This window comes from Pempheris klunzingeri, chromosome 10 (genome assembly GCF_042242105.1).
Source record: "Pempheris klunzingeri isolate RE-2024b chromosome 10, fPemKlu1.hap1, whole genome shotgun sequence".
Taxonomy (NCBI): Eukaryota; Metazoa; Chordata; class Actinopteri; order Acropomatiformes; family Pempheridae; genus Pempheris; species Pempheris klunzingeri.
Window position 1 is genome coordinate 23785674 of NC_092021.1, and position 22976 is coordinate 23808649.

General features: G+C 43.8%; 1 protein-coding gene across 1 annotated transcript; it reads left to right on the forward strand.

Moving 5' to 3' along the window:
• Window positions 1-21371: 21371 nt before the first annotated feature.
• olig2 (oligodendrocyte lineage transcription factor 2) lies at window positions 21372-22675 on the forward strand. The gene is given in 2 exon segments (XM_070838564.1): window positions 21372-21456; window positions 21831-22675. Coding segments are annotated over 2 exon segments (930 nt in total).
• The last annotated feature ends 301 nt before the right edge of the window (window positions 22676-22976 follow it).

The following is a 22976-nucleotide window of genomic DNA, read 5'->3' on the forward strand; positions in this document are numbered from 1 at the left end:
CTTTTATCTGTCTCTTATGAGGACACCTTACTTTATGGAAAGTCAAACCAAATTGTTGGAGTACCACGCCAACACAGTGGCACTGTTTTCTAACACGATATACGAACCTTTGAGATGTTACTCCATCTGAAAACACCATATTTTGGGTTTTGTCTGATTGTAATTGTAACACTGTACGATTGATCCTGTGGATTTGTTCACTATGTGGAAACTAAATAAAAACCAACAGAACATCTGAGTGAGATCAAGCCATTTGTTAGCCATCAGAGAGAACCAAGGGATCTCAAACTAATTAATGTTCCTCTGAGCTCTGATAAACTTCATACTTGAAGTGATAACGGGCACTTTGACACAGCAGCAGTTAAATACGTCAAGTAAACAATTATTTTCATCAGAATGGACCCTCTGAATTATCAGTAACAGTGAATGCAAGAGAACTATAGAAGCTAAACTATATATATATAGTTTAACTATTTATATAGCTATATAAAACTATTATCTACTTCATGAGGACAACATGACATCCCTTTGATGTACTACCACAATGTGGCATGCAGTGGACGTATGATGCATGTCATTAATGCACAAAACACGTTTGCAGTAAACATGCCTTGATTAGGCCCTCTGACCTTAAATCAGAGACCAGGTCTGTCAGTGAAAAATGAGGCCGATACAACTCTGACAGATGGACATGTTGGCAGAAAAAGAATACAACTCAGCCAACACTCCACAGCAGTCGTACAAGACAAGACAATCTAAAATACATCAAAGCTCGCTCAGCGCATAGAAAGATTCAAGATTCAAAGATTCAAGATTCAAAGACTTAATCGTCACATGCTCAGCAGTTACATGAAGCAACCACTGGCAGTGAAATTCTTGTGTCTCTGGTTCCGGTAACACTGCTAACAGTATCAAGTAAGTGATATCAATAAGGTATATACAACTAAAAAAATAATAAGAAAATAAAATAAAATGTACGGCTAAATAGATAATAGATAAATAGAAGTGCAAAATTGTTTGTGCAGATTATGGGCAGTTTAAAAGTCTTATGGCCTGGGGGATGAAACTGTCTCTGAGCCTGTTGGTGTGGGCTCGGATGCTGCGGTACCGACGGCCAGACGGCAGCAGGCAGAACAGTTTGTGGCTGGGGTGATAAGAGTGGCTGGGGTGATAAGAGTGAAAATGAACATGAAAGAAATGTACATTCTGTTCTGTTCTCTGTTCTCTGTTCTCCAATAAGTTGATTTACCACTAAGAGGGTTTATTATGCTCATTGGACCCTAAACCACCCATAACAATATCCTGACAATACTCAAACACAGTATTTGAGAAACATTCGGCTTGATGAACATGTAGAAACGTCCAGCTGGGAGTGTGCAGCTCCATGCCATGGACGTTGCCATGGTTTCCCACAGCAGCAGCTGTATCATTGTTGGAAACTAAGACGCACCTGTGTGTCCGAAGTTAACCAGAATAACTGCTAAACCCTCCTAAAGGAGAAGAAAAACTCAGAGGAGACGTTTGGGCCTCCACCTTGTGCTCGTGGAGAACCAGAGTGCACGCTGGGTATTTTCTTATGAGGCGAAGAGATCCACATACGCTCCTCCAAACTTGTCCCACAATGTCTGTAAGTGTGGGATTCAGCCTCCACACTGTGCGACATCAGGTCTGTGGCTCGGTTCTGCTTGTGTTTCGGAGGCACCATCGTTCGCCCCGGCTCCGCCTAATCGTCCCCCCTCTCCCCGTCTCTTCAGCTGACCTCCTGTTGTGGAAGGAGAGAGCAACATTACATTTTAATCTCGCCCGCTTGATGGAGAATGCAGGTTCCTGAAAGGCGGCATTTTCTGGTTACATGAACCCATTGGGGGTGAATCAACCATATGCCAATTGACATGGCTGGGGCTGAATGGCCAGCGTGGATTGTAACAGTGGTCCTCGGACAAAAAGCCCCCTGCGGGCTCCCACACCTCCACCAGAACTGAACAGACGTTCAGGCTGCCGCTGACACAAGGCCAACTCCCCCCCCACACACACTGATACACAAACACACACACGACATTGGACCCCCACTGATGCTTATGTTTTTGATATGATGTTGGGAAAACAAAATAAAAGTATCATACCACGATTTAATGTAGTTCAATAGAGCAGAGCGGACAGTTTATGTTGTATTGGATGATGTGTTCAGGGGAGAGACACACTGTTGTAAAATTAGCTGCGTTTAAGGATTTCACAAATGCTCAGAATGGCTATTTGCAATCTTTAAATGACATTATTTCACAATCAGGAGTTGATTTTAATCATTATCTCAAAGTAACAGCTTGTTTTCCTGTCACAAAGGGTTAACACATCCATGGTACCAGCGTTTTAGAGGATTACTGCAGGTAACACTGACACAAAGACACTGAAACACAAGCGCAGACACACTCAGCATGCACAGCTCCAGCGCCACTGTGAAATCTGGAAGATCCTAACTGTGCTGCAGTGAGAGGGGACGAGTCCAAGTGCTCTGTGATAAACATTAGGAACAAGAGGTTGAGGCTGAGATTTAAAAAAATAAGGCAGATGATATTGTGCACTCAGGTGTAAAACTGAAATATTTAAGTTTTGAAACACAGCAGCCACATTAATCCTAACAGGAATTTAATATTCAGAAAACTGCAGGTTACCAGACTGGGTGTAAATAGCTGAATGGTGTCTGGTTTTAAAACAGGCACTCTGAAGAAATAATCATAAGTATGATAATATGGATAATAATAATATAATATTATCAGACTGGTTGACATCATGTAATTAAGTCTCATGTCTGTTTTACATTTTGTCAAATAGTCTTTAGGTGTTATTCCATGTAAACAGTGGTCACAACTGAAAAACTTTCTGTGATAACTTATAATAACTATTATAAATAAATATAAATAAAATTCCTGTCAATATCCAGCAAGTATAGATCGCTCAGTTTCTCTCTTGGTTTGATGATGACAATAAACTTTATTTGTACACTTTTCTAGACAAAGTAGAAAAATAGAAATTAAATCAAAAGAACGACTACATTAAAAGTAGATTTAAACATAAATGGCCACATTAGATCATTTATTTTTATTAAAACGTCTTTTCAGCCTGGTTCACCTCTCAGAAGAGAATTTACTCAACACAAGAATGTGAAATAATATCTATCCAAGTGCAACACAGACTTTTTTTTTTTATTTAACCACAATAAAATTCTTCACATTAAAACAACAGTGTTTGTGCATCCTTTAAAATTCCCGGGATTTAGAAAAAAAATAGACTTTTGTGCTTTTTAAAAGGATTATGACCAAATGCATTTAACAGCGACTGCAAATCTCCCAGCTATGATCATTAGAAGTGACTGATTGTACATGTGTAATTAAATTGCAGTCAGAAAGCAGTGGACTCTCCGCGACACACTAACAGAACAATCCTCGTCCTTTCTCCACCAGTGATCCCACATGAGGGTGTGAGATGGCCAGCTTTAGTGAAAATGTGCCCTGATTGGAGAGGCAAGCTGGCCCTGCCACTCCACCGACTGTACCACTGGAGAGGCCAGCGCGTTCACCATATGGGACGGGGATGGTCAATAGGATTACGTCTTGCACCTCTCCTTCTCCCTCTTCTCTCCTCCACACATAATCAACCAGGGGATGAAGTCCTGGCCCACCAAGCCTCGGCTCAAGTATCCCAGATCCCCTTTCCCCTTCTTGGGAAGGGAGAGCGGGGCAGTGGGGGTCTCGTGGGCAGAGAGAAAGAGCAGGGGGACCACCAGATGGATTAACATATTCAACAGAGGCAGAGATCAAGCCTTTATAGAGTGAGGACAGAGGGAGGCTTTCTCTCACACATACAGAGTCTGAGAGAAACAGAAATGAGTGTAAGCTGGATTTGTTTTCATTGTCATGGAAAAGCAGCGATGGGCCAAGTGATAACTCAGCTACTCACATGTAGCCTCATTTTTTTTTAGTCTTTCTCACAACGTGGACGTGTGCACACACCCTAGTGGTGGAGAACGACAAAATACAGGACCGCAAGCCCTTTAGTACATGAGAATAATATCTAAGGAAATGGATCGAGACTTATTTGTGCATCAAATCAGTATTTTCTTTGGATGCTACTTCGTAGTGCTACATGTAGCATGTAACATCACTTCAGTATCGTTTTCAGTCCGACATTGTGTTTGTGTTGTCTGTTTTATGTTTGGGGGGGGGGGCAGAGTTAATCTCTGGGAGCTGCTCATGTTTTTCATATAAATCCAAGAAAAATACAATTTAAGATTAAACTTAAAATTAGCTGACATCAAGTTTGCTGACAAAAATGTCAAATATTTGCTGTTTTCATTTCCTCAAACTGCAGCATTTGTCCAATAAAACGACACCTATAAGTGTTTTCTGACTTGGAATCTGGTTGAGGGATCGACTGTAGCCGTGATTAAGTGAAATCAACATTTACTGTTGGTTGAAAACAGGAAAATGTCTCGATGAACTTCCTCCCTTCTCCCTCTGTTACGAGTCGTTCAAAGGCATCTGTGGATCAGACTGATGCTGCCGTTGTTTTATAACTGAATATCTTTCTATTGTCGATTAAACACAAAGAAGGAAGCCAAAGTAGACTTCACCTTGAGGTTTTGGATTCTGGAGCCTTTGTCCTTACAAGCCATCAATCAGTCAATCAAAACTGATAAAAAATGATCATGTGATCAATCAGAAATACATTACATTTTTCTCCTCAATTAAACTCCAACAACATTCGACTCTGAGAAGAATATTTGTGAGTTTTCTTCCTGAAGGACAATTGAATCGATATTTGTTGTTGGCTGGTAGCAACGAAAACTGACTTAAAACTTTTGCTAATTAAAGCAAAAATCGACTCACATCAGTTTTGTTTCTTTTATCATTTTTCTGACTGGTTCAGGGAACATTTCAATCCCTGATCATTCCTTAAAAAAAAAAAAAAAACCTGATTATCTTTGTTGTATTTTGTTGTTATTTCCAACTGTGGCAGTTCAGTACATCATACCAGGTTAGTGCTCTTTACTCCTGTGTTAATGTGAACAGTGTAAAAATATTAGATATCAAACTAATGTATAAATCTGATGCAGTAATTCTGAATAATACTTTTAATTTGGATTATATAGTATGTTTTGTTCCTCCTTCAGAAGATTTTACTGATCCACTTATTTACTTATGAGTATTTTTACAGTTTGATGTTACTTCTTACTTTAGTAATGGACCTGAATTCTTCCTCCACTCCAGACTAACACACACACACACACACACACACACACACACACACACACACACACACACACACACACACACACACACACACACACACACACACACACACACACACACACACACACACACACACACACACACACACACACACACACACACACACACACACACACACACACACACACACACACACACACACACACACACACACACACACACACACACACACAGCACTACCGCCGTGCTGTGAGCGAACTCGTGGCCCTGTCCCAGCATGGGCACCAGATTAGAGAGCCTGTTTTTTCGCTGGTTTGCTGTTCTCATGACATGTGAATGGCCAGTGAGATAGTGGACCAACATTATCCTACACATTCATCTCCACATCAAAGATGAGCCCAACGGCCGCAGAAACCTCCCTGAAAGAGAGCACGGACCCTGTAATGTTGGATTAGCGACCCAAAAGCAGAAACTGGCTTGTATTAGTTAATATAGTGTAATAGTATAATAGTGACTGTTGATATCTGATCAGGCTAAGTTCTCTTTATTTTACTCCTTAAATGAAATGAACTGCAACTTGCCCTCAAAATAAACTCTCACGTTCCCCTCGGAGATGTTGAAGCCTCATCGTCTGATGTTTGCTAGAATTTTTGTAGCTGTTTCATGTAATTTAATTCTTGTTTATTGTGTCGTTACTGTTGCTTAAACTGAAATAGACTGATAAAACATTAAATAAAACATAAAGACACAAAGACAAACATGTGAATAACACATTAAATCCATCTGTTTTTACTCACTAAACCTCTGTCGTGTCACCTCCATTTATCAGCGATCACAACTCTTTTAATCACTGAACACACAGCACAGGTTGTTGACGTTGGCTATATGGACACAAGTATATGTGAGCAGCTATTTCACCCTCATGTAGAACATGTCGGTCCAAACCCACGGCCATAATCTGCTGCTACAACAGCCTCCACCCCTCTGCTTTCAGGCTTTCCACCACGTTTTAAACCAGACCACAGAATTTACTCCCATTCAGCCACAAGAGTATTAGTGATTCCCAACACTGATGTTGGAAATTAAGTGTTCCCGTTCATGCCAAAGGTGTTGTATGAGGTTGAGTATCATATCCGATTAATTATGTTCATATAAAAGGAATTTCGCACCCCTAGCATATTTGACTTTTATGCAGGAGATTGAAGTTTGTGTCCCATCAGAGTTGTGCAGTTAAATTTTTCCCTTTCCTTAACAATACTATACATCTATGTACAGCATTGTAGTTAAAAACTTAAAGACATCTACATATGGGTTACACCTCTGGGAAACTGGGATAATCTTTTCTTTATGGACCTGGCTTTGTGCACAGGGACAAACTCTTAAACACTGTTGGAAACACATTATAATCCAAAATATAACATGCACTGCCATGTGGCTTCTTGCAGTATGAAGTGGACGTACCCGTTTGGAGAGCGTGGCCTGTTCAGCCCCCACAAGCTGCTTACAGCGTTCTCGACAGCCGCTGTCTGACTTCTTGCAGGGCTCTCAAAGGCCGTTCATCGGGTTCACCCTCGACTCTGCTCTCCCTCGGGTCCTCAGCGATATGTGGGGGCAGAAATACAGACAAAAGACATGGTTTGGACAAGTAGATCCAAAGTGATAACTCCTGAGTCCCTTCAAGTTTTATGATCATGCAGCTGTCTAGCAGAACAAATACAGACTATGACAGTGACAGCACCGTCTGTACTGTGTGATGTAAAGGACAGGCTGTGACGTTTAGCTGTGGGTGACAGAAAGCTGACTTCAATACAACATCTCCAGCAGAACCTTTATTCCGCCACTTTCTGTCTCTCTAAGAATTTAGGAGAGAAGAGCGATGAGAAGAAAACACTGAAGACAATGTGGAAGGAGCTGTGAGAAGGTGAGAGAGCGAACAAGAGAATGCAAGGCAGTGATAAAGGAACTCCCCCAGCAATGATATTAATCTGTCGTGTTGGATCACTGTGTAATTTGTCTGGTTTGGCAGCCGTACACTAATCAAACTCACAGTGAGCTTTGAGGGTTCGATGAGAGCAAAAGAAGAAGAGCAGAGCAGGAGAATGAGAGAAGGCATATCAATGTAGGGAAGAGACAGAGAGAACACAATGCAGCAGCAGCAGCCAGAGAAAGAGGGTGAACCTGCTGCCTGGCTGCTGGTGTTGTGATTGATGAGGTCACTGAGAGGGCTTCCCCAAAATGCAGTGTCTTCAGAGGGTCAGTCAGAGGTTGGGTAGAGGTCAGAGTGCAACCAAAGGGGAGACGCAGAGTCTGAAAGTGCCACAACAAATGTCAGTAAAATTATTTTTATGAATCCCAGCTCTCATCGTACACTCTCCTCGACCACCTGATGCACCGGATCTGACCATCATGGCGGCTCCACACAGATTCATACTGTTAATGTTTCTCCACAGTCACAGCTGGAGCGTGTCCACAAGTCTGTTTATGGACTCTAAGACCGTATCGAAATCCATCCATTCATTCTCTATACCACTTGTCCCTGGTACACCCTGGACTGGTCGTCAGTCAGTCACAGGGCCGACACACACAGAGACAGACAACCACTCACACCTACGGGCAGTGTAGAATGAACCTGACCTGCATGTCTTTGGACTGTTGGAGGAAGCCGAAGTATCCGCAGAAAAAACCCACACAAGCTCAGAGAGAACATGAAAACTCTGCCGGCAGACTGAGTCAGCAGCACCAACCACAGCGCCTCTGTGCTGCCCACCATATCAAAACGAAAATGGAAAAGCTTGTTTGATATTTACTCTTCAAAGTCACACAGTGGACAATCCCTGTCCTCTAAAACATCCACTACGCCCACACAAGTATATGAAAACGGAAATGAGTTTACATTACCATTTTAATATTGTCCCCTACAGGCTCCCATACATATTCACACTGAACGCAGAGCATTTTACTCACAAATTTGAATGCTGGAGTGTTTTTGCAGCCTGTGTTTATTCACCACAGCGCCCCAATGAACAGACTGTACAAATAATCCAGCTACAGACTGTGTTCCACTTTTTCCTCCTGTCATTGTGCACTGATGAAGAAGTGCAGTTAAAGAGGTGTAACGATAAAGTGAAATTAAAAAAATAAAACCTTTTTTATTTTGTGCAGCTACTTCTTGTGCACTTGCCTTTTGACAACACCAACATGGCCGTCACTGTTTTCCATCCTGACACCACAAAAAAAAAAAAAAAAAAAAAAAAAAAACACAACTAGCTGCCTTATATACCCTCCCACTGCAGGTAGTTAGGCAGGCAAAACCACTTAGGTGGGACCAAACCCACATGGCACATTAAATATCTACACTATACAAAAATACAGTATAAAGAATGAACAATAAATATCTACATAAATACACATTCCTCTCATTAACCAGTAACACATTCAGATAGTCACATATATTAGCCTTGTGTGTCTCTACTCCCCCCCCACCCTCATCTCAATGGTTTGCTCCTGGAGCTCTTAATCAGGTGCTTAGACGCACCTCAGCCTTTTGCCTCTGCCCCCCCCCACTGAGGAGACAACCAGGAAGTGGTGAGTACCAATTGTTTGAGCTAGCGTGCTAATCTGTTGATAAAACAGTAGAAAAACACAAATGCTGATATTCTGAACTGTGACTAGTCTCTTGTGGGCGTCCAGCACAGAACTTCACCAAATGTTTGGCCAACTAAAGAATCTAAATCACTGTGTGTGACTGTGAACCACTGGTCTCCATTACGAACGCTTTCAAAATGAGGCTTGAATCATATCAACTTGTCTGGAAGAATCATGAAAGAACTTGGGCACACTGATTTACTGGAGCTGGTGGAGGATGAGCTGTATATTAACACAAAGAGATAAAAATACCAGAGCACCAATGATCGTTCATCCAACCCCAAAACTAGCACACAATTCCTCGACACATCCAGTGCACACAAAGCACTTCCCAAACGTTGTCGCTTAGTGTTCCTGGGTGGGAGGGCGGTAGAGTTGCTGTGTGTGAAGGTAACCTTTTCAACCGTGCTGGAGCCACTTGGTAAAACACACACTATAATTACTGCTTATTAGAGGCTATAGGGGCCCATTAGTGGCACTGGCCCTACCCCTCACTGCCTGCCACCTCATTATAGGAGCCAGCACAGCGCGGCCTGCCTCATTACCACCTGCCTGTTAAACTCACACACATGCATGCTTGCAGGGACACACACACACACACAAAACAAGTAAACATGCATACATGCACTTGTGAGCACATTGAGCACACTGCAGGTGCTGCCAGATTGAAGTCAGGTGTTGACTTGTTAACTGTTGGATAGAGTTCTCTCTGTGTGTGTGTGTGTGTGTGTGTGTGTGGGAGCATTAACATGTTGATAGCATAGTTGTTGGTCTAAATTGATCAACATACATTGTTTCTGACTGTTTGCCTCGTGTTATATGCAGCGCTCATTATTTCTGATACTTCATTTAGCCAAATTTATGCTGCATTCACTCGAGATGGGATTATCACCTCTTTGTTGCTTGTAACAGAAACTTTTAACTTTTGTAAGTGTTGTTTAGTTGCAGGAGTCTTTAGGCCAGTTTGGATGTTTTCAAAGACTTATGATTTTCTGGGTGTAGGCAACACGGGAAGGGGGGATTTAACTTTATTTGCATACACTACCCACATTATAATCACACAAAGCTGGTTGAAAATGAATCCCTTTAAAGCTACAAGCCTTGGCTGTAGGTCAGCGCTGGCTACAACTGGCACACACATACACACAGGCTCTTAATTGCCCCCTCAGTGTGCCCCATTTTGACCCAGTCTCTATTAAAACAAAACAATAATGTCACATTCCAGACCATGCCACCCTATGCTGTTCACTGTGCCGCCTGTGCTGCAAACAAAAGCCTCCTCTCTGTCAGTAGGCACTGAACTGGGTGCAGCTGCCACTGCTGTTGCTTCACTTTACTGGCAGGGCCCAAGCTTCTCAACAGCGCTGATTTACTGGGGAATACAGCCGCTATTTTCTTCCCCAACAGACGCTCTCCCTTCCATTTCTCCCCTCGCCGCCCTCCATGTGCCCCCTTGTTAGGGTTAAAAATTCTTAGCTGCGTCTGTTTGACTCGGCCATGGCAGCAGAGCCAGAGGGAAGCTGCCAGCGCGCACTCCTTCTCTTTGATTCTTGTTTTTTTTCTCTCGGTCCTTAACTCTCGGTCCTGTGCCGTGCTGCAGTCGTTGAGTATGAATGACACCATGGCAGCACTGGCAGCTAAAGACTTGTATCTGTCTCAGTTGCACGCTCGCTGTGTGTTTTTCTTTGTCTTTTTCCTGTTCTTCCAGGGGAATGTCATGTATGGTAAGGGGTGCCAGGGAAGCAGATGGCTTCAAGAAACAGACAGAAAGCAAAAGTGTAGGAGAAACAAATAAGACAATGTGGTGGAGGGACCCTGTGGAGAATATTAAGCACTGCAGGGGATGGAGCAGCTCAGCTAGCCCTCGTAGACCTTAGATTGAAAATGACCCATACGACAATTTTGAAATGGGCTTGTATGAATATTTTCCTGTCTACTACCTCTGTGGCTAAAGTCTGTTAAAGTTTGGGTCTTTAGCTATCAGATATGAAAACATTGTTCTGGTGAACATGTGTCCAGAAATGAGCTGTCAGAAAATCTACTATTCCACATTATTCACACCATTTTATATAAAACTGAGCAGACATGAAAGTTCGTCATTGTAAGTCGGTGCAAACCAGGTAGTCAATATTTAAACTGTGATGGGTGATTACAGCAAATAGTTTGGACAATAATTTTACCCTTTACCTTCATTTTCTCCTCAATAAGTTTGTCTAACTTGTTGTTTTTTTTTTTTAGTAGCACCACGTCCTCAGATCTAAACTTGAATCATCCTCTTAGTTTAGAGAGAGCTTGTAGAATTAAGAACCCATCAGATGGAGACGCGTCCAATCACCATCGATCTGCTCTGACTTCTCGTTTTGGACTCGATGTTAACAAAGTTACTATAATACAATCTTCTAGCTGGAGCAGGAACAATGTTCAAACGACACAGGGAATGTCTACGTTCATTTTTTCAGATATTTATTTATTTAGCTAGTTATTTATTTTATTTGGCAGTTTGACGGGAAACACTGAAACACATCAGAATACAGATACTTTACAATCACATGGTCTGCGTCTACGCTAGGATGCTCCAGTTCATTTTCTTAGTGGTTTTAGCACATAGTTCCTTAAGGGCTCTCTTATACGTCCTAACATTTTATTAGTTCATACATATTGACCAGCGTAGGCTCAACTCCTCTCAGTGGAGGAACCGATGCAAGAGAATGAAGCGAGCACGCAGAGTGATGTGTGACGTGTCTGCCTTCGACTCTCACCCAGAGTTAAGAATCATCAACCTGAAGCACCTGTTCAGATTTAATTAGGGAAGACAAGAGAGGCTCTCCTCGCCTGCACGGAGCTGCAGGTTACTGCCGTAAAGAATCCTGCCGTGTGGTTAGCTGTTTTTAGAGGTGGCTGATAAAGGAACGTGTGTGGCATTCAACGTGTAAGCATATGTGTGTATGTGTGTCCACTCTAGGGTGCTCCAAACTTTGAGGACAGCCCCTCCAGAAAACACAGGCCTGGCCCTCCAAACTCAAAGGATGAGCTCCATTCACCGCCTGGCAACGGTGCTGAGAAATGGAGAAGAGATGGGCAGAACGGAATGGGTGAGCAGTAAATTATCAGCTTTTAGAGGAGAAGACACGATATTTATTTATAGCATTCAGCCGGGGCACTCGGGGAGGGATGAAATGAAATGGGGGTGCACGTCTTTTGCAAGGGGCATCCTAGGTGGTCAGCATTGACCTGCACTAACCCCTTGTATCCTGTCTCATTCTCCCACCCTTCATACTTGTCTTGTACCCAAAGCTCCCCAGACCTCCCTGGTAATTAGGCAACGAGTCACACCCACTCCCTGCCCCCAAAGGCAGTAAATTTTCCTCCCTCTCCTGGCCTTGTGACACACACACTCACACATCCTCAGAATTGAGGCTTTAAGACACCATTCAGCCCGATCCCTACTTGCTTTATCCCCCACTCTACATTTTATCACCACCCCTTGTTTTGTTTTGCTGTCTCAATCCATCAATCTTCCTATTAGCCCTCCATATTACGGAAACCACGGGGAACACCCCCTTTACACCAACCCTTCAAATCTGTCTTCCTCTCTGCACCTCCCTCAGCCTCCTCCACTTGCTGCCGGGTCCCTTTTTCCCTCCGTCCTGCGGTCCGGCCTCATTAGTGCTACCTGTTGCTTTCGACTGATCGCACTCTCCTCCAGCGTTCTGCTGATTCACCTCCAAGTCGAGGTTAACGTCAGACCGTCCTGGGAGGAAGAGATGGAGATGGACGGAGAGAGAGGAGGATTGGGGATGCTGTGGGTGGATGGTTGTGGGGGTAGCAGCACTTTGGGTGGTATGTTTCCTGCGAGGGTGGGACACAATGCCCCCAGTGTTCAGGCAGGCCCACAGGAGCTTGTTTTACAACAGGGGAGGGGCGGCCATCAATGGCCAGATGATGTGAACCACCCTGAGCCGATTCACAGTGACAAACAGCCCGCTCCGAGCAGACCCCCCCCCCCACCTCCACCTCCTCCTCCTCCTCTTTTCTGCTTTCTCCCATCGCCTCCCTCCTTCCCTCCACACATTCTGTTCTGTTGGACCAAAACCAGGGCAGCAGAGAGTATGCAACCGCACCGGCTCAATGGACTGGAAGTGAGGGTGCACATCCACACACATACACATGCACACATACTCCAAATTTCTCACATACATAATGGGCACGCATGCATACACTCGCGCGCACTGACGCACACAAGAACAGACCCTTTCTGCCCTTCTAACGACATCTCAAGCATCTTGCTGGAGCATGAATTGGTATTAGTTTAATTAATCCAGCGTGGCACTTATTTGTGTCCCCCTCTTCTTTCTCAAAAAAGGCAAAACGGCTTGATGACAGCATAATTGCCGAAGAATTGAAGGAGAGCTAGCGTGTCGAGTTGCCCAGTGGGCGGCTCCGCTCTGGAGACCCGTCCCTTCCCTCGGCCCCAAAGTCTGTTAACGTCTGGTCAGTTCGTGCCATTCAAACAGGCCTAATCAACAAGTGCAACACGTCCTCAGGCCCAAAAAAGGCAAAGCAGACCATTGATCGTTGCCTTTCCAATGTTTGACCTGCCATCTCCATGATTAAGGTCCGGTTGAATTTAGGCAGGTAAGATAAAGATGGTAAGAGCTGGTGCTTAAAATGAAGTTATCTGCTAATCACACAACCCCCCCACCCCAACCTAGTGGCCGTACAAACGTAATGCGCTGCTCTGCCGTTATTATTTGCAAGATGTCACTCGTTTGGAAAATGTAAAGTTGGGTCATTCCAAGAAGCTGATGATTACATGCATGTGGAATAAAGTATTTGTTCAGTAAAGTCAACCTTTTTTTTTTATATAGTCCAAGTTACTTTTTGACTCATTATTCCTCTTGGTTATTGGTTGGTTATTGTTGCTGCAATCTTAAGATAAGTGGTCGGACCATCCATCCCTCGGGTGGTACACCTGCAGATCCACCTCAGTAATCCCCATTTTAACTACATTAACCTAAATGTGTGCTATGATGACTGTGGACTTCCATTATGATGAACTTTCACAAAAAGTTTCCAACCTTTTGTGGCGCTTCCTCACATGACTCCACGTCTTAATATTTAGTTTTGTGAGTAATATGTGAGACTGCCAGCTCTGATTTCATGCTCAGGCAGCCTTCGGGCAGAAATGCATCACTAATATCATCTGTGAGTGTTTGGTTTGTTGCTACACAGAAATCTCAGAATCACAGAAGCCTGTTCAAATATGTTTCACTCTGAAGACTTTTTTTTTGAGAAAGTACAACTTTGAGTTCACACCAGTTGACCTCAGCATTACCACTCCAGACAAAAGCACCTGAAACTACTTCCAGAGTCAAACCCAAAAGGCGGGGAAACAATTTTTGGAGGGTTTGCATGTATGTGTGTATGTGTGTGTGGAAATATCCCAGGCTGCAGCATTTCTTCTTCTATATCACTTTATCATCATCTGTAGTACACCTGTGTCACTTCCCAGTTTCCTTTTGAAAGGACCATCATCGAGCTTGCAGCAGCCAGTCTTTGACAGAATAGTAAATGCACGGTTGTATTTGGGGTCGACGTGCTTCACACTGATGGTGTGAGCAGTACCAGCCCGAAGTTGAAGCTAAAATCCTCCCACTCGCGCTCTTGACTTGCTCACATGCTCTGGTTGGAGAGGGTGGGGGGGGTGACAGCTGGTTAGCACTGTGGTGGTAATAAAGTAGTCCGCCCCTTTGTTAGGGATGATGAGCTTGTGTTTGTGTGATGGGATCAGGAGGCTGATAGTCAGAGTGAAGGAATGTAACCCAGCCTCTCAGTCCCTCCATATGACGCTAATTGCAGCAGAACGGGGATGGCCTGGGCTGCTTGTGTACACCATTGTTATTCCTCAGCCTATTGTCTCCGGCCTTCTGACAATCGCCATCTGAATGAAAGCCTGTTAAGTCTGGCAGATCCCCATCATTAGACCCCTTTACACCCATTGTGATGCAGCACTGAGGATACTGTAGGGCTATCGGTGACTTTCAGCAGGACTGAGGCCACGTGCACAATGGCAGAATTAAATTTTCTTTTTGTTTAGGCCGTCCACCTGCACAAAGCCAGCATGCTCTCCACGTTTGAAACCTTTGGTTCAGGGTGGATACGTTTGAAATGGCACTTGTAGACTGGATTATTTGAAGTAACGTGAACATAACACAGTAATACATGTATCCATAGATCAAACTCTAATCTTGGTGGTCATTATAGTTATTTTTTTTAAAAGAACGTTCTGTTTTTTAAAAACGTACAACACATAATGTACAACTGAATCTGTTGAGGTGTCATGGTCAGGTGTCCAAATCCTTAAACTTTCAGTCATTTGACGATCAAAAATAACTTATTTCAATTTAAGAAAACATAGAACATAGTTTCCATGTTTCCATGTAGATGCCTTGGCATGTCTTTTTTTCTGATATAACGATTACCAAAGATTACCTGGGATCAAATCACATTGCTGATGACAAAAACAGATGTCAATGCTAAGACCTGCAATGTGAATTCAACAGTGCAGTTCAAAGACAGTTGAACAGTGTTTTAACCTGCTGAAGACGTGTGAGTGTGTCCATTCAACCCCAGCACAGACCAGGTGGTGGTGCTAAAGCAGTTTTGCTGCATGACAACCAAAAGTTAGTGAAGAAGAAGGGAAACATTTGGCCAATGTGGATGGTGAACTTTCAGAGTAACCTGCAACTGACATTTAATTAGCATGATTACATTCAGCTGAATGAATTAGATCTGATGTAGCAGACTTAGATACACAGTTGCCAGATTATTAGGTATAAAAGTAAGGTAATCTAACACCATAATCCTGAAATAAACCCTCATGAGGGAGACTGATTATAAAATAAAACATAAGTAGTGGCTAATAATCTGCCTTGTGTGTGTCACTATAGCTACAGTATCTTTGTGGCCAATGCTGCTTTCTGAGTGACAGGGTTTAAATCACATCATTGATTAGATGCTCAGCAGGATTAGTTCATTCACAGTGAACAGATTATTATGTAGCTCGCTTGTTACTTTTCTTTAAAATCATGGAAACAAAAGTGAAATTTCAGGCTCAATATATTCCAGAACTTTTTAAAGGTCTTTTAAAAAAAACTTTTAAAATAATTCCAGCATTTTATTGACAGCATCGCTCCAGTGGATTTTTTTTTGTGTCCACCAGAGTTTGGTCATGGATGCACTATGGACACAAACCGCCAGCTGGCCTGCTTTGGGCAGTGTGCGGCTCAGTCTTGTTTCCGTCTCCCTAAAACAAGCATCTGGAGGCCCAGGGAGTGAATACAAGTGTGAATATATTCATCCTCATGCTGCTTTGTTAAATCTCTGGGCGTAAAGCCGTTGTACCCCCGTGCCCTCCCGGGTGACCCCCGAGGATCAGAGACCAGGTTGTCGAAACATTTGTAACATTTGGCCAAAGCAAATCTCAGGCTGCCTGTTGAATTGAAGCTCAGACCAAAGAGGAGGAAAAAAAAAATCCCTCTGGAACCCTCAAAACACTCCTTACACTGGACCAGGACCCCCCTCTCGTTCCTTATCCCTCACACACACACACACTCACACACACCGAGCATGGAGGCTCAACCCCTCACAACCTCCAGCAAATCCCCTTTATCTTTTCCCAGCCAGATGGGGCCGCTGGAATAATAGCCCAAGCCCAATGAGTTCCATTCAATTTGTCATGCCGTCTAAAGGAGCTTGTAAGCTTCCCATTTGCAGTTATGTTATAGTAACCATGGGAGGCTCTGCAGTGTTAGGACTTAATTACCTCCTAATAGCTGTTGTAGAGATAAAGCCCCCAGCCAGCATAACCTAACACTGTCCAGCCCCTGAGACACAGGGGCGTGAAGACTCCCTCCGCAGCCAGGATCCACATGGTTTATCATGTGTTAGATGGGCTGCACTGCCTAAATTGGCGACCTCTTCCCCCAATATGCACCTGTGCAGGTTAGCAGATGAACCACCGGGCTGGTCTGACTTTGGAAGAACTCCCCAGATGATCACAGCTGCCACTGTTTGTGAATTCCTATTTTAAAAGTACTTTCATTTTTTTTTTCTCGTGTGCCTTCATATGTACTTCTACTCTTCTACCCTGGTCTTTTTCATTTCAATTTCAATTTGTCGGTTTGTTGAGCACCACTTTGGTCCAGACCCAATCACCTTAATTCATCGACTGGAGTCCCATGAGACGCGGTGCAGAGACACTCATGGTTCCCATAGTTTGTGTAATTTGTTGAATATAGACGTGGAGCTCTTGTATGAGCAAACCTAACAGAGAATAAGTGGTGCTATAGTTTTAGGAAAAGAATAATTCTGCACATTACAGACATGACGGCCATGAACAAGGATAGAAGCAGGAAGTGAAGCTGCCTGCACTACATGCCTGTCAGAGCATGAAGATGGCAAAATAATGTACAGGATTCCTCACCAAATATCATAACATGATGACTTATCTGCTGCTATTTTGTTATAAATGTCCCCGTCGTGGGACTAATACAGGAATATCTATTCTCTATTCTCAGTCTAGAGGAGGAAGATGGACGCCCACAAAGAGGATTTAATTTTACACGTTCATTTCATCTCTCAGAGAAGAAACGTTATGCTCTGCTTAACCTCCTCTGATGTTTACTGCGTTACTCTTCTCACTGAATGATGGATGGATTTTCTCTGGTTTTCTTCACTTTTTAAGGTTTTGCAATTCTGCAGTTGTCATCTAAGCAAACTGCCCTCTTTTGGAGAATGGAGAGTCCTTTGTTGTCTTCTCCTTTTCTTTGAACATGAAGGCACCTGAGTTATCTGATTGGTGGGGAACAAGCCATGCAGATATAACGACTTATGAACTCCCAAACAGTATCTCCCACATAAGATGTGTTCAGATCTGCAGCTCTACTTTATAAAGTCTCATCAGATCAGATGCAAATTCAGGGCACGCTTGCAGTGCCACTTTTCTTTATTTAGATTATCACTAACTTCCTGTGCTGACACTCAACTTTGCCACTGAATGTACAGTAAATCTCAAGTGCAGGAGCTCTGTGTGTGAGTCCAACGAGGACACACTGTCTCACACACACACACAGTAACAGCAGTGGTGGTGGTGGCAGGCGGCATCTCGCGTTCCTCACCACAGATTTCAACAAAAGCGAGAATTTTGCTTCATTTCGTTCCAAGATTTCACAGAGAAAGAGATCGAGGGGGAGAGCCAGGACATTATTCATGTCTTTCAGTTCATCTGGCCTCAGCCGATCAGCTCCCCAGACAGAAAGAGAAACCCTCTCTCGTGTTTTTCCACCCTCCTCTCTTTTCTGCTTTTTTTTTTTGTTCCCTTTCTTTTTTATTTTGGAGGCAGATTAGCAGGATTAAGTATGGCTCACATATGCTCCTCCTCACTATTGGTATTCACTACGGCACCGGGCCTACTGCCACCCAGACTGATGGACAGAGAGAGGCAGAAAGAGGGAGATGATGGCAGTGAGGAGTGCGGTGGTGGGAGTCAAAGTTGGAAGGGAAAAGGAAATGTTTAAAAACACCCCAGTCCTCATACTTTGGTTACATTTGGTTCCCAGTTTGCTGGGAAACCAGTTTTCCAATCACTTGAAACTTTAAGAAAACAGCATGAAAGGATATTTTGGACAGTGATTTTTTTTTTTTTTTTTTTCGATAGAGCTTCCAAACTTTGGGAAAGCTCTGTTTCAGCATGACAATGGCCTGTGCACAAAGACGGCTCTGGTTTCTCCCAGTTTGGTGTGGAAGAACTTGACTGACCCTCACAGAGCTCTGACCTCAGCAGCACCTTTAGGGTGAGCCAGACCTTACTGGAGGAGAGCCTGAGACCAGGAGCAGAGGGTGTCCAGTTAATCCTCATGGTGAAGCTGGTTGTAATGAAAATAATCAGATTTTATACCAAATAATTTTAGGTTTTATTCAGGAAATAAACAAATCACACTAGTTTTGTATAATGTGTAACTGAAATAAGGCTGTTTCTGATTTTTCATATTCTTTTAACTCTTATTTTGTGTTTTTTTCTTTATTTTAAGTATCTATTGATTATGTTCAGCGCAGCAGTCTGACCATTCATGATATAACTATACTGCAAACTGCTGGATGGAGGGGTGAAACGCACCCTCCAGCTAACAAGTGCTAACAAGACGAATGAAACAAAGAGAAAATCATGTTTTTTTTTCTAAGATCCACATTTGATTTTCACGTGGGATGGCACAAACCCACTCATGTCAACTGGGTGACAACATTTAACATGAATGATTTGATGCTGCTTTGAATTTTGGAGTTGAAATATCAGTTTTCAGAAAAAATGCTTTAATGCATCACAGGTTAATTTCTAACAACTTTGTTTTGGGACCCCAGTGTGATTTTACAGGACATTTCTAAACCCTGACTGTGTTCTCAAAATAATTTGAGGGTATTTATATTAATTCTATTTATAACAAAAACTTGATGTATGTTTAATAAGCATGATAAGGCTTTTCTATCATGTGACCCCTCCTACACAAAATATTTGAACCTAGAAATAATTCAAAAGGTTTAGAAACTCTGTGGTTTTAGATCAGGAGATTTATTCCTTCACCAGCCTGTGATTGATCAGAGAAACCAATAAGTCCTCCATGATTCCTGATGGATGTCCGTAACTTCAGTGGCTGCTTTTTAAAAACGTGATCTCACCGTGAGACTGTGGGAATGTCTAATGAAGCAAGTGGAGGCTCAGACACAAACCTCCTGATTTAAAATGCCACTTTAAGCGCCCTCATTACCATAATCTTATTTAACGGGAGTAAACACGCAGACGGACAGAGGACGGAGAAAACAAGCAAATAACGGCGTGTGTGTGTGAGAGAGAGTGTGTGTGTGTGTGTGTGTGTGTGTGTGTGTGTGTGTGTGTGTGTGTGTGTGTGTGTGTGTGTGTGTGTGTGTGTGTGTGTGTGTGTGTGTGTCGACCTTGATTTAGTCTCATCCATGTGACACCTGACTGAAGGGGAAAATACCCGTTTCTGATTGGCTGCCAGGTGACACCTAAAAGCCCCTGGCAAACACTTCCGGTCAGCTGTTCTGAGAACTTCGGTAACCATGGCAACGGAGTTTAAAAAATATATATATTTTTTAAAAATGTTTCTTTTTGTTTTTGTTTTTTTTTAAACGTATTTAAATTGTTTTAAGGTTCTTTTTTATGACGAAGACCAACATTTCTTTAACTCCCATATTTGTTTTTGTAAATATAACTGAATGTTGCTGCATTTTCAGTTTTTATTTTATAGATTTTTCTAAATTATTATATAATATTCTGAGCTCAAATTTCAATATTAAAACCCACCTTTTTAATAAATCCATCCTGACTGTGCAGAATGAGCCTGTCAACTCTCCAACTGTTTATTCTCTCAGTGACCTCAGACAGGGAGGATATTCCGGGCTCAGTCTTAGGAAAACACTTGTAGAGGCAATTAGCGCTGATTGCGTCTGACTGCACAATCCAACTTGTCATATTTGCGGACAATGCCGCTGTCAGGTTGAGTTAGGTCCGAGGCTTTGGGCCCTTGTGCCGGCCAGAGGCCGCCGGAGCCTCCAGCAGCAGGCCACACTGCTATCGCTGGCTGCAGACTAATTGAAATGTTACGGATCATAACCGTTAAAAACAATTTTGCACACTTCATTAATTGACGTTAAAGATGCACTTTAACGGCAGCTGCTGGTCGACAGCGGGTAGAAACGGAAAACATCGTATTAACACGACAAACTGCAAGCAGGAAACATATTGCGCTGCTTATGAGGCTTCGACCCGTTTTTACTGTTCATTTGAAGGCGCGACGTGATTTTCTGGTCGGATGGACCGCAGTTTAACAACAAATAAATACATAATGTGAGGAAAAGGAACGAGTTTCCATCAGAATAATGGTGCAAATATTGTATAGATGAATAAAAAAATGCCAGGATATTAAATTTAAAATAATTTTCAGACATTTATTTAAAAAAAAAACAACAATTATTTAGTCACAAAACGAAATTAACTATAATTTCTGCACATCATTAAAACGGTCTGATTTATTGTTTTACTGTTCACGGATCCTGAGCAGCACAAACACATTACCACCCACTACTGAAAGGGAAAATACGGCTTATTCTGTGCGTAATTACGATAAAAATCCATCCAAACGCAGGCCAACATTTTCACAAGAAGGGGCCCTGAAGGAGCGAGTGTGTCTGATTTCACTTAATGCGGTGTGTTGATAATTACATCAGGCTGGAGGACCCTCCGTCGCCCTCCCTCCCTCCCTCTCTGCCTCCCCCTCGCCTCCCTGCACGGAGCTGATTGGTCGCAGGGAGGGAACCGGGACAGAAAGTGCGTTGTCCCGGTGACCCGGCCTCCGTGCGCCTCAGCCCGCTATAAAACCCCGCGGACGCACGCAGGCGTGCCAAATGGACTGTCAGACGCGATTTGGAGTAACAAGTGGATTTGACGTTTAGGTTTTCTCACCATCGCGCTTGGAAACACTCTTGGTAGGTGTTTGATTATTTGTTTTTAGACATTTAGTGACATTTGTGGCTGTTTTCCTTGTGCTTTATATATGCTGAGCCAGACGCAATTAGAAATAGAGGATAGGAAACCTTTATTCCTGATGCATGTTATTCTTTAAGTGATGATTCAATAACAAAATGATGGAGATACTTTTTTTTTTTTTTTACCAGAATAGCCTTTAAACAGGCAGCCAACTCAAAGCAACTTTATGTTTTTGGCTTAGTTTTTTATTAATAACTAAACTGGATCAGCACTCGTTGTGAAACCGCCATAAAGTGGACAGTCTTTTGGTTTTGCTGGTGGCATCACATGTGGATTTTTGGGGGTTCAGTGAATTAATTAAAACGTATTTTTCAGAGCACCGTGCTGGAACAGGATCATGGAGTCAGATACGAGCCGCGTGTCCAGCAGACCGTCATCTCCCGAAGTGGACGACATCTTCATATCCACCCTGAAGAAGTCTGTGCACGGCTTCTCCGGCGCCGTGTCCTCCACACAGAGCGACACTCCGCTAGACATGGCCGGCCTGCACGGCCTCTCCGCCGACGAGGACGACTCCATCTCCCTCAGGCTGGCCAAGAAAGACCGTAAACTGCTGTCAGAGGGCGAGCTGCAGACCATCCGCCTCAAGATCAACAGCCGGGAGAGGAAAAGGATGCACGACCTCAACGTGGCCATGGACGGGCTCCGGGAGGTCATGCCCTATGCGCACGGACCGTCTGTGCGTAAACTCTCCAAAATCGCCACCCTGCTGCTGGCTAGAAACTACATCCTGATGCTGAGCAACTCCCTGGAGGAGATGAAGCGGCTGGTCAGCGAGATCTACGGCAGCAGCGGACACCACGGCGGCTTCCACCCATCAGCCTGTGGGACTATGACACACGCGGGGCCCGTGCCGGGACACCCAGCTGCTTCCCACGCCCACGCCCCGCACCCGGCGGTGCATCACCCGCTCCTCCCGCCGGCTGCAGTCACCACCGCCTCCCTGTCTGCGCCCGGCATCGCCGCTATCACCTCGGTCAGACCCCATCACGGACTCCTCAAAGCGCCCGCTCCCAGCGCGGGGCCGCTGGGCAGCAGTTTCCAGCACTGGGGCGTTGGCACCGGGATGCCCTGTCCGTGCAGCATGTGCCAAGTCCCGCCCCCGCATGTGTCCAGCATGAGCGCCGTCACCATGCCGAGGCTGAGCAGCGACTCCAAGTGACTACAAACTACATGGAGACGAACTTTTGGGGTTGTCACAGACTCTCTCCCCACATTGTTACGCTTTTTATTTATCCTCGTCGCTGAATCCGTCCCGTCGACGGAGCCAGCAGAGACCAACACGTTGATTCTCCTCACTGGGACTTTGGGGTTTGCAACTAACTTAGTGTTTTATGGTAATAACCTCAGTTGTAACAGGTGTTTCCTCCCAGAGCTCCTCCAGCACAACGAGGCGTCCGCGTATTACTGGAAACCTTTGACGGCCCCGCGCCTCTCTGCAGCTGTTTTAAGATCAACTTTAG